Below are 13,156 nucleotides of genomic sequence, written 5' to 3'. Positions count from 1 at the left end.
AAGTTGAAAAAGGACTACAACAGAAATGCTTGTAGATAATAAAAAGTAGAAAACTGTATACTAGCAACAGACATTAATATGTGAAGAGGGGGATAGGAAAATTGGTTCTTCCTACTAATTTTCGTTCCTGAAGTACCACGGATCAGTCCAGATGAGTGGGTTTATGCACCCCTACCAGCAGATGGAGGCAGAGAACAAATCTTTGAGGCACTGCTACATAACAGAGAGTGCCATTGCTGTCCCTCAGTATTGACCTGTACCCAAGTCAAGATGTCTACCTTAACAAACCCCAATAAACCTTGGGCGAACAGAGACTTAAAGATGAAGCACTATCCTGGACATCCTTGAGAGCCGCCACTCCCTTTACCGGAATGGTCGTATTTTTAGTAACTGCCGACACAGCTGCATCCATCTTGGGAATTCCTAGGCAAGGGTCTCTTTGCCCCTAACTCCTTCCTGGCTAAATAAGCCTCATGATGGAGAAGCACAAACCCTATGGAAATAGCCTCTTGGTCTGAGGAGAAAGATTCCCGAGTGGCATCTTCATGAGCCCCTCCCTGCCCCTGCCACCAGCAGGGTCCTTTCCCCAAAGGCAAGAGTGTGGGGGTAGAATCCCATGGCTCAGAAATAGCAGCCTGCATTTCAGCACGTGCTGCCAAATTAGCCACTGCAGCTGTCCCAGCTGCCTACACCTTTGTGCCATTCCCTAGGGGGTCCTGCTCCCCCCCCCCCCAGGCACATGTGCGGCAAAACGAGGCCGCATTGAGGTGAGCTTGCCTCAAACCGCAGCCACGGGCATGTCGGAGCGGTCAGGCCTGCACATGTGGTCAGGCCTAAAAATAAACAGAGCCTCCGCAATCGCACTCGCTGCTGTCCCGCTGTTGAAATTCAGCACTCAGTCAACCCTAAGGAGGAAAGTAATTTGGCCCGCCTCTTGGCAGGAAAACAAATACTTACCCGCTCCTCAGCCCTGCACAGAGCCTCCACTGCTGCCAATCTCCCCACTTCTTTTTTTTTTTTTTTTTTTTTAAACTAAATTAAAGAGATAGGCCACAACTAAAAGGGGGAAAGAACTACTTCCCTGCTTCTGGAGCTAGGAGGTTGAGGAGACAGGCCCACGGAGGGAGAGAAGGAACCAGGACCCCTGGCTATCTACCCCCCTGTCAAGAAGGGCCGAGTCCGGACAGGGATTACCAACCCCCCGCTCGCCCTGCTCCACCTGAGGGATGGCCCACGAAGAAACCTAACACCTTGGGGAGCCAAATCCGCTTATCTTTTTTCTTCAAAAAACTCCAGACTGCAGGTTTGCACCTCTACCCTCTGCTGGAGACAGAAATACTGAGGGACAGCAATGGCACTCTCTGTTATGTAGCAGTGCCTCAAAGTTTTGTTCTCTTCCTCCATCTGCGGGTAGGGATGCATAAACCCACTCGTCTGGACCGATCCGGGGTATGAACAGATTACTAAGACTAAGAATTCATAGTTGTTCCAAATTACCTTTTCTTTAAGTACAGCAACTTTATCTATTAGATCCTTGTTGCTCGATTTCAATTTGGAACACTCCATTTCATATGTACCAAGTTTCTTCTTTGTGTCTTCCAGCTTTGCATCATATAATAATAAAAGAAAGATGGAAGAGAGCAAATGGTGTTTAGGTACCTCATGATTATCTGTAACACATGCACAGTGTATTTTAAAAGCAAAGAAGAAAACAGTCAGGCAATATCAATGCTCAGATAAAAATAAATGTCTTTGGGACTTTTAGCAACAGTGAAATACAAAACACTTTAAAATAATTAATGAAAAAAAAAAAAAAAAGACAGCTAACAAAACTGGCAAAGAAAGTGTTCAACATATGAACTGAGAGATTTGCGCAAAAAAACTCTTTTTTTTTTTATGAACTATTTTCCAGATTCATTTAAGACTGACAGAATGCAGCATTGCTTATATTCGAACTTTTTCAACAGCAGCAAACTGTGATGTTAAAGAGCATATCACTGAATCAGGCAGGAGAAAATGGACTAGCATTGGTAAAATACAAACATTTCAATAGCAAACAATAGGAAAAAACACAAAACAAAAACCAGAGTAACTGGGTTTAGGGAAAATATATTTGTCTGAGTTTGCACGCCAGCTTCAAGACAGACTTGGGATCCAACTTGTAAAAGAGAAATCTATTAAACAGCATATCACAGCCTGGTGGCCTCAGTGGCAGTGCTGGAGCTGGAGATACTGAGGAGGCGGTGTTCACAGCCGCTGGGGGAGGGAGTCAGTCCGCATGCAATGGCCACACTCGGGGCTCATCCTTACAGGCTTTCAGAAGAATCCGCCGTGCATGGGCCCAGTCCAAGAACGGCCGCTACAAATTACGGGACTAACTAGAGTGGATCTAAAACAAGGGGGGGGACCCCCAGGTGGCTGGGAATGAGGAATCATGGCACTGTATCGCAGTCCTGCTTTCTGACTAAGCTAAAGCCCCAAGGAGCAAGAGAAAACCGCTGTGTCAGTGATTCCAACTTACCTGCTGATCAGTTTGTGCAAGCTTTTCCCCAAATTCCTTGTTCAAGATGTCTTTTTCTTGAAGCAGCTGCCTCAGACTTTCAGTATGTTCTAATTTCTCCGTCACACCCAGCAGCTTCTGTTCTTTTTCCATAAGCGATGTTTCAAGAAACAACTTCCTGTCACTTATCCTGCATCAAAACAGAATTCAGATTCTCATCTGGCTCAGCAGTGCAAACCAGATAAAGTTCCAATTCTTTCCAACTAAGATTATAAATCAAGAAAGCTGCTGGATGAAAAATGACGACATTGTATTAAGGAAGCATACGAAAATGCTGAATTTGGCATCTTACAGACAAATAATTTTAAAAAGTACCCTGGCTTAACATTAAGTCGAAATATTCTTAATACTAGAAATGTAAGGCCCTCTTATTATAAAGGTTTTTTTCTGTCTTGAGCCCATGAGAGAATTAACGCATCTAGACAGCATCCTCATTTGCAGTTTATTTTACACAGGATAAGGATTTGATTTGCTTTTACCCCTTGAGTTGCTCATTCAAACTGGACACAAGGATCTGGTGATTCTCTGCCTCCTGAGCGTGCTGGCTGCGCACTTGTGTCACCTGTGCTTGCAAGCGTTCGTTTTCAATCTAAAATGGCAAGGAATAGGAGTGCAGACATAAATCTCATATTTAATCAACCTCAAGAAAATCAACTCTTTTCTCTTCTCCTATGGTGGCTCCATCACCCAAGTGCAACATAAAAAAATCAAATATTTGCACACTGTGTAAAAGAAAACCTATACCGAGCACGAGCTTTATAAATAAAAAAAAAAAGTACTTTCAATTTGTTCCTGAGGACAGTAGAAGAGCTTACTCAAATATAATTCAAATTATTGCTACTCAATTCTTACTGCCTTAGCTTTAAGTTGCATTAAATTGATTTTAATTAAATTAGGCCATTTAAACAAGGTAAGGTAATTTCACACAGTGCATTTCTTGCAATGCCTTTTATTACTGTAAACCAGATCCACCACAATCCAAAAGTAAATTAGAAACTAGAGGCAGTACGTCCATGTGAACATGTATTGGACAAACACCACTGCACCATTTTTCACCTCTTGGAGGGGGGGTGGTATCTGCTAAGCCTTTAGGAGGGGATAAGGGAAGAACACACCTTTATAAACCTCAAAGGCTGCCCATCTTCATCTACATCAAACATTACCTGTATTAAAAGGTTGTGTTATAAAATTCTCGAATACAGTTCAGTATGTTATTTGCTATCTGCAATTTCCATAGATAAAGTAATATTGGGTCTTACCTGCTAATTTTCATTCCTGTAGTACCACAGATCAGTCCAGACTCCTGGGTTTTGCCTCCCTGCCAGCAGATGGAGACAGAGAAAGTTTTACTGACACTGTATATAACCCAGTGTTCTACCTGTAGTCCTTCAGTATTGACATGTACCCAAGCTAAGATGACGACACCACCAAATAAAACCTAACACGAAACCTCTCCCTCCCAACATGTAGAAAGAAGAGACTGCCCAAACTGGAAAATTTGTTCCCAACGTAACTATAGAGAACAAAATTGAAGAGCTCCAACAATTCTGCAATAAATATACCCTACAGAACGAGTGGAAGACTCTCCCCCCTACTATTAGGGTGGATCTCTGGACTGATCTGAGGTACTACAGGAACGAAAATTAGCAGATAAGAACCAATTTTCCTTTCCCTGTATGTACCCAGATCAGTCCAGATTCCTGGAATGTACCTAAGCTCCCTCAAACTAGGTGGGTCCTTGAGAATCCTGCTCATAGAACACTCTCACCAAAGATCATGGAAGTTGGAGCTCCAACATCCAAGAGATAATGCCTGAAGAAAGTGAGTAGCAAACGCCAAACAGCTGCTCTGTCAATCTCCTGCTGCTACACTTATTGGGACTCTGCCCAATGCATTGCTGGAGAACGAGTCGAGAGAGCTATCAAACCCTCAGGCACAGGGCGACCTTTAGAAATATAAGTTGATCCGACCATGTCTTTCAGTCACTGTGCGATTGTAGCTTTGGAGGCTTTGCCTCCTTTCTTTGGACCACTACAAAATACAACAAAAAGATCTGACTTACGGAAAGCATTAGTAACCCTAAAGCTCCTCAAACATCCAAGAGCTTACTGGATGTAAGAGGCTAGAAGAATTCCAAATCTGTCAAGGATGGAAGCTCCACTACCTAAGAGGAAACAATTAAACCATTTTGAGCAGAAAGGACGGTACCATATGCAACGATATCCCCGAATCAGAGACTTGTAGAAAAAAAAACCTCTTAAGTGCTCAAGCTTTTAACGTTGCCCTCCAAAAAAATTTCAGCCCGAATCAAAGGCCCTTAGACCTGCACCTTGGACTCTTCCAGCTGCTCTATTTTCTGCTCCAGGTCATCCTTGTACAAGAGCCTGCCCTTAACAGCCATCCACTTCGCATGCACTGCTGCTGAGAAGAAAAAAAACAAGCAGTCGAAAACTAATACCTCAGCCTGCCCAAGCAGGAAAGCAGAAAAAACTTTATTTTTAAAAACTTTACCGCCAAACAAAGTAAAAATACTTCCCTGGGTTAGGCTGGAACACAGAGCTGCATGTGAGAACAGGTTGCCAGACTGCTTCACAGAGCCTCAAGCCACTTCAGTAGCCTTGTGAAGGGGGAAGGATCTGGACGCCCCCCCCCCCCCAGCTCATCTGCCTCAAACCAAGGGGGGTGGTCCCACCAGGACCTAACAACCTCCAAGAGGAAGGCTCTCTCTCTATTATCTTTTATTTTTTTAAACTGCAGAACTGCAGGTTTTGCACCATCTACTATCTGCTGGAGACAGAGAAATACTGAGGGACTGCAGGTGGCACACTGGGTTATGTACAGTATCAGTAAAACTTTCTCTGTCTCCATCTGCTGGCAGGGAGGCAAAATCTAGGAGTCTGGACTGATGTGGGTATGTACAGAGAAAAGTTACCAGAAAATGTCATTTTCTGTAGAATAGAGAAGGGGTTACCAATACAAACCTGAAGGGAGGGAGGCTTCGAAGGAATGTGAGATAATACATTTTCAATCAGAGGGTGGTAGACACCTGGAACACGCTTCCAGCAAGGTGGCACAAAGCCAAACTGTGGAAGAACGCAATGTGCTTGGGCCACAGCTCAACAGCAGGAGAAGGGAGTGAGAAGACCACAGGCTGAGAAGGACCCTGTGACAGCACAAATGGGCAGACTGGACATGGGGGAGGGGGGAGCCCATTGTCCCCATATCTACCGACATCTTCTCAGTTTCTATGTATATATGCAGGACGTATCAACCACATTCAATTGAAAAAGATACAATTAACTGAAATTTTGCAAGAGAAAGCACTTCCCTCAATTCTTTCAAGAATGTGCATAATTTTTTTTCGTGCCTCAGCAGTTTCCTTCTGCGTCTTTGGGCTTCCAGCTCAATTAGAAACAGTCGTCTTTAGGGTATTGCACCATAAGCAGTCATTAACAACCCCCGCGGTTTCTCCCCTGTTTTACAACCCCCCCCCCCCCTCAACTCACTAAAGCCCAGATATGACAGCAAAAATCCTTGTCTGGTGACGAGGAGAGTAAGAAAGGGGATGGATATGAGCAAATGGTCTGAACTGGATAGAACTGTCATACGAGCTCCTCACGTCCAAAAGTACAGTGCCTGACTGGGAGCCAGAAGATCTCCAGCTGGTAAAAAACAAAAAAAACCACACACGACTGTGGCACTGCAAAGCATGGAATCCCCAGAGGGCTCCCGCCAGGACCTGCAATTACTGGCTCTTAGGCTGGCTAAGAGGTGTCACTGTTGCATAATGACAGGAACACGGGGGATAGGGAAATGCCTATAGTACCTGAACCTAACCTGCTTTGAAATGCCTGAAAAGTGGAACAGAAATCAGATCAAATAAATAGATAACTTCCTCCTCCCCCAGGAGCTGTGAACTCTGCTTCTGCAGTGACCCCAACCGGAGAACAAAGTCCTGCCCTGGGAATCTGCAAGGCAGCCCAAGAAAGTGCAAACAATTGAGTACATAAACATCTACATTGCATCAAATAGTTAAACTGATAGATCAGTGAGAAAAAGGCACACTGAATTACAGCAGCAGTGATAAATATCAGCAGAAGGAATTTCTGTTAACATGGACCATGTGTCACAATTGTTTAACCATTTCTGTATTCGCCACCTGCAGAGATTCAACTCGATTGGAAAGTTGCAGTCGATCTTCCAAGTCCTGACAACGTTCCTCCAGAGACAGAATTTGCTCTTGCAGTAGGTTTCTCTCCAGTTCTAACTCTTCCACTACTGTTCGCAATCCTTAAGTTAAAAAAAAAAATAAAAATTTATTTTTAAGGAGTTCTTCAAAAGGAAAAAAAAAAAAACAACAAAATTACACACACATGCATTTATATAAAAATGTCCCCTTACAAAAACAAGCTGAGCTTAGCAACATACATGCAGTACAGAAGACATGCTGCAAAGGTTTGCTCCAGTAGAAAAAGCCTTGGTCAATTATGCTTTGAGCCATAAATGATGGTTACGACTAGCCCATCAGAGGAGTCTGCCTTGCTTTGCTAAGTTATGGAAAACATTTTAAAGGGTTTTTCCCCCTAGATGAATGGCACCGACTTTCCTGTCTAGTTTGGTTTTAGTCCAATTAATCCCATAAAAAACTGGAGAAATTACTTACCTGATAATTTCGTTTTCCTTAGTGTAGACAGATGGACTCAGGACCAATGGGTTATGCTCCCCTGCCAGCAGATGGAGACAGAGTCAGATTCCAAAGCCTGAGGTGGGACAACCGCGCTCCTCGTACTAGGCTTCAAATCCGGAGGGAAGACGTATAGCAACTCTTTTTCCGACCAGGTTTGAACAAGAGCATCGATCCCCAGGGACCTCTGATCTCTTCTACGACTGAACAATCGGGGAACCTTCGCAGTGTGAGATGCAGCCAGCAGGTCAATGGACAGGAGGCCCCAGCAATCTACTGTCGGTTGAAAGGCTTCAGCCAACACCCACTCTCCTGGATCCCTGCTTAGAAAGTCTGCTCTGGCGTTGTCTTTTCCTGCGATGTGCGAGGCTGAGAGCGTCTGTAGATGTATTTCCACCCATTCCATAAAGAGGTCTATCTCCTGAGACACCTACTGGCTCTTGGTTCCCCCCCCTGGCGTTTGATGTAGGCTACTGCCATTGCATTGACTGACATTATGTGGACCACTTGACTCTGGAGTCTGTGGTTGAATTGCAAGCACGCCAGTCTTACTGCCCGGGCTTCCAGGCAACTGATGCTCCAGAGAGCCTCTTCCTCCGTCCAATGTTCCCCAGCCCCGGAGACTTGCGTCCTTTGTAAGAACCAGCCAGTTCGGAGAGGACAGAGGTAACTCCCCTGCTCAGATAAGCCTCCTGCAACCACCACGAGATGAGAGCAGACTCCCATCAGTAAGTGGAACCAAATCGAATAGTCTTGAGACTGCGGGTTTCAACATGACACCAGCGAGTGTTGAAGTGGGCACGCGTGCTCTCACCCACGGCACTACTTCCAAGGTTGCCGCCATCAAACTGAAAACTTAGAGATAGCTCCACACCATCGGGTGTTTTGTGTTCATCAATTGACGCATCCAAGACATCAACTTCCGTATCTGTGTGGACGAGAAGAAGACCTTGCCCTGCCTGGTGTTGAACCGGACTCCCAGATACCCCAATGATTGGGAAGGCTTGAGATTGCTCTTGTCCAGGTTTACTACCCAACCAAGTTCCTGAAGCAAGGAGGTCTCCCTGTTGATCACCTGGAGACTTTCTTCCATGGACTTGACTCGGATCAACCAGTCGTCCAAGCACGGGTGTACCAGGATACCTTCTCTTCTCAACGCTACTGCCATGACCACCATAATCTTGAAATATTTTCTTGGGGCAGTGGCTAGGCCAAAGGGCATTGCCTGGAACTGATAATGGCGACCTAGCACGGCAAAGCATAGGAAGCGTTGATGTTCTTGATGGATTGGAATATGTAGGTAGGCCCAGGGATGTTAGGAACTCTCCCGGTTGTATGGCCATTATCACGGAGCGTAAGGTTTTCATGCAGAAACGACTCACTTGTGACAGCTGACACTCTTGAGGTCCAGGATGGGGCGAAAAGAACCTTCCTTCTTGGGTACGATGAAATAGATGGAAAGCGCCCCGTATTTTCCTGGGGTGTAGGTACTGGGATTACAGCCCTCATCCTGAGAAGCCTTAAAAGAGTAATCTCCACTACCTGCTTTTTGTGCTGGGCGTGGCAAGGAGACATCATGAATATGACCTGAGGAGTGCTGCAAAATTCCAGCGCATATCCTTCATGTATGACTTCCAGTACCCACTTGTCCGAAATGATCTCGATCCACCTTTGGTAAAAGAGACAGTCAACCCCCTATCTCCTCATTCCGAAGATGGGTTGTTAAAATTTCATTGGGAGGTACGGGACAATCCTGAGCCTTCCCCTCTCTTGACTGTCGACTATGAAAGGACTGAGCTCTTCCAAAGTGCCGAGCCTTCTGAAATGCCGAGTTTCAGTAGGGGCGGAAACATTGAGAGCCCCTGGGCTGGCCCCTCATAGGCGAGGGGTGCTGCAACAACTTCCTCATTTTCTGGTAGCCAGGGGACTAAAGATTCGCCCCATTTACTGGCTAATTTTTCCAATTCGTTTCTGAATAGGAGTGATCCTTTAAAGGGCATCTTTGTAAGTTTGGCCTTGGAGGTTGCTTCGGCTGACCAATTCCGCAGCCATGCCTGTCTTCTGGCCGCTATCACTGAGGCCACACCTCTGGCTGAAGTAGGGACTAAATCATAGCCCGTGTCTGTTAAAAAGGCAGCAGTGGGTTCCATAGCCACTCTCTGGGGTTCATCCCAGAGTCATCCACTTCTTCAGAAAGAAGAAGGCACAAACTCGCTGCCAGGGCACAAAAAGAAGCAATCTGTAAGGTCATTGCTACTGCATCAAAGGCTTGTTTAAGGATAGACTCCAACCGTCTATCATGCGAATCCTTTAAGGCTGCTCCTCCTTACACTGGTACAGTTGTTCGCTTAGAGACAGCACAGACCAGTGCATCCATTTTAGGGAAAACACAAACACTCTCTCACTGCCAGATCCAGTGGATATAGAGCTTCTAAAGCTCGTCCCCATTTAAAACTTGTTTCTGGGGCATCCCATTCCAGGTCAATCAACTCCTGGATGGCTTCCAGTACTGGAAAGAAGCAAGAGGATTTCCATAGGGAAATCAGAATGGGATTCTAGTCCACCCCAGGAACTCCCAGCATCTTCAGGGTCTGGGAAACGAGGGCCGGCAATTCATCTCTATGAAAGAACCGTAACATGGTTCGATACAGTTCAAAGGATCTTGCTCTTCGTCTGTGCCATCAGGGTCCCCACTAGGCCCCACAAGGCCAAAATGGCGCCGCAAAATGGCGCCAGCCGTACGGCAACACGATTCGACTGCAGGAGGTCGTTCCGGACCCCCGCTGGACTTTTGGCAAGTCTTGTGGGGGTCAGGAGGCCCCCCCAAGCTGGCCAAAAGTCCCTGGGGGTCCGGGAGCGATCTCCTACGCTCCTGCCGTCGGGGGACAAAAAAACAAAATGGCGCCGGCACTACCTTTGCCCTGTCATATGACAGGTCAAAGGTAGCGCCGGCGCCATTTCTACAACGCACGGAGGTCAGAGAGTGAAAGATCACACCGGGACCCTTCCTCTGGACCCCAGGTAATTTAAGGCATTTTGGGGGGGTTCGGGAGGGTGGGGGATTTATTTTAAAGGGTCGGGGTGGGTTTTAGGGTTGTTTTAGTGTGCCGGTTTTCGATTTACACGATTTACACGATATTTAAAAAACCCAAACTGCGATGATCCGATTCCCTCCCCCTCCCAGCCGAAATCGATCGTTAAGACGATCGATCACACGATTCACATCTCTATTATTTACCAGCAATGCTTAGCAATGGCTGGAACTTGCCCTGGGCATGTGAACACTGCCTCTGCAGCCTCCCCAGTCCCAGCCAGCCTGGAAAATGAACCCAGGGCCTCTGCTTGGCTGGTTCCATAAAGCTGAAATCCCAAAAGAGGAGAAGGAAAACTGATGAGCCAACTCCTCCCCAGACACACACACAAATAACTTGCACTTATTGCATAACCTAATAGGTAACTATGCCATTCACAGATACAAAACTGGTATTAGAATATTTATAGCCTCCACATAATTAAATTCATAAGGCCCATCTAACATTTGCAATACATGATTAGCAATTAAGGAATTCTAGTGAGTGTGTCATCCTCACATCAATGTGAACAGGACATGTAAGCCTCCTACCCACACCACTAGCAAGCTGCTATAAAATACTGCAAATAATCTCCTTCTAACAAAATCACCACCACCACCACCACAGAATAGCACATGAAGCGAGAGCAAGACCAGTGATCACAAATACAAGGAAAGAATGAATCGTTTAAACAAAAGAAAAACATTACTCTTACCATGTAGGATAACATGCTAAAATCAGGATACAAATTAGGAGTGACCCTGGAGATTTATGGGGACTATGAACCAAAACTAGGCAGTTCATCCAGCACGCACATGCTTCAAAATCAAATGAAATAAAAATTCTAACAAGAGTTAGAATACACCACAAAAACGGGTTATTAATTAAAATAAATTGTCTAAAACAAAAAAAAAAAATGAACACAAACTACAAGTGTTGTGCATGCTTTTAGAGACTGTCTAGTGGTTGTCACACCTGTATTAGGAGAAGTGAACTCTGGCCACCAACCTCCCATGTTCTCCCCTGCAGTCAAATCGCTGCTCTCCATGGTGCTGCTCGGATCTTCAGCGCATTTTCTCTCAAAGTCATATCCTTCCTACCGGCAGGTCAGGTACGAAGGGAGATCAAAGAGAAGAGAACAACTGAAAATACACTCACAGGCATAAGACATCAGAGGAGAATTGGCAGGGCCTCGATATGTTGGCTCACATTGCATTTAAGTCTCCTACTGAGAAAATTCTAGAGAAGAGCACCATAAATGATATGAATCAAATGCAATATCCCCCATTGTACAAATTAGAAAAACTGTGTTTTAAAATGTTAATATGTGCAGGTCATACATTTTAACAGCTATTACCTTATATCATAAAAATAAAAGAAATCATAAGCAATTATTTAAGATTTGTATACTGCTTATTGACCAATTAAATGAGGCCACCAAACCAAGTGATACTTAACCTATGACTTCTGATTCTTCTGTGCTAACAGTGAAGCTACATAATATGCCAGCATTTTTTTTAAAGAGATAACTGAATAAAGTAATATGTCATTGTAAATTTAGTCCATTTGGATACATAGAAAAAAAAAAACAGATAAAAGTCGAAGGCTGTAACTTTAGTTGAGTTTTATTTTACTAAAAGACAGAATCAGATGGAGCTAACGCTTACAGCTGAACGTTAAAATAAAAAAGGACATCTGAACACAGCTCGCTGAGCTGGCTGTAAAATAGCTCGCGGAGTTGCTCTCTCTTGTGTAGTGCCCTGTACCCTGTGATGCAAGGTTTGCTACCCATGAGAAGGTTTCATGCACAGACCCACCTGCAGCTTCCTGGTGCTCGGAATGCCTTGCCTTCTTGCCTGGTGCAGTCCAGCAATCCTTTCAGCGGCGGTCAGTTCCTCCTCCAGCTCCTGCTGCCCTGAGACTATGGCTGGATCAGAGCAGCCAGGAAAGAACCAGTCATCCTCAATCAGTTTTGTGCCACAGGAAAATCATTTATACGTACACAGCAAACGCAAACAAGACCGAAGGCAAAAGTTCCTATGAACCACAGGCCCACGTTCACAGGGGCCCGCCAGAGCATTCAGTTTGTGATTTCCTCAATGTCAGCTATTTCACACAGCAAACAAAATAAGTCTCTTGGACTAGTGTAAAAAAAAAAAAAAAATAGATGTCACTTCCTTATCAGCAAATAGGGATTTTAGTATTTTAACATAGAATTAAACACACAACTTATTACTCTGCCAAATTATCTCTCAATTCAAGACAGAAAAGTTAAAAATGGAGCTATATTTTCTATGACAAAAAGTCATCAGCTGAAATTGCTTCTTTTTTTTGCAGCTGAACAATCAAATGCATTTTTATGCAAATGAAACTGGTTCAGCTGGCATCTTTAATTTTAGCAGAAACTTACAATGCAAGATAATTTGAGGAAGTCACAAGTATGTGATACACTGCAAACTGGCATCAAACCATTCTTTTGCACATCAATGGCTTGATACTTTGTCAGACAAAATTTAAAAGATCATTACAAATACACACTTGGCAATAAAATTCAGATTGTGCAAATAGATCTGTTGCACTTTGCTCAACAGAATCTTGCTGTTGTAAATAAGTGCATTCCCATCTGTTTTGTGATCTGACAAAACACAATTAGATGACAGAAGTAGCAGTTTGTGTTTCATGCAAAGCAGGTGAAACAGAAAAGCAGAGCACAGAGGTGACTCCACATGTCAATCTCTGAATAAGCCTGGTCTAATCTCAATGGCATCTCTATATGTCGGCAAATCAAGCCAATTTACTAAATATGTCTAATGCCATTATGAAACTATGCAGAACTAGTTA

At 44.5% G+C, this 13,156-nt stretch overlaps 1 protein-coding gene across 1 annotated transcript in view; it reads right to left on the bottom strand.

Annotated features, from left to right (window-relative positions):
- LOC115079248 (golgin subfamily B member 1-like) overlaps positions 1-13,156 on the bottom strand; it is a 60,615-nt gene that overhangs the window by 19,576 nt on the left and 27,883 nt on the right. Inside the window, exons 15-20 of the mRNA XM_029582572.1 lie at positions 12,133-12,286; positions 11,291-11,411; positions 6,720-6,850; positions 3,040-3,149; positions 2,522-2,690; positions 1,498-1,602 (exon numbers count right to left, since the gene is read on the bottom strand). Of these exons, the coding sequence (XP_029438432.1) occupies positions 1,498-1,602; positions 2,522-2,690; positions 3,040-3,149; positions 6,720-6,850; positions 11,291-11,411; positions 12,133-12,286 (790 nt within the window). The remainder of the gene's footprint in view (positions 1-1,497; positions 1,603-2,521; positions 2,691-3,039; positions 3,150-6,719; positions 6,851-11,290; positions 11,412-12,132; positions 12,287-13,156) is intronic.

Source organism: Rhinatrema bivittatum, chromosome 17, assembly GCF_901001135.1.
Source record: "Rhinatrema bivittatum chromosome 17, aRhiBiv1.1, whole genome shotgun sequence".
Classification (NCBI taxonomy): domain Eukaryota; kingdom Metazoa; phylum Chordata; class Amphibia; order Gymnophiona; family Rhinatrematidae; genus Rhinatrema; species Rhinatrema bivittatum.
This window is presented reverse-complemented; position numbering and strand designations above follow the sequence as displayed.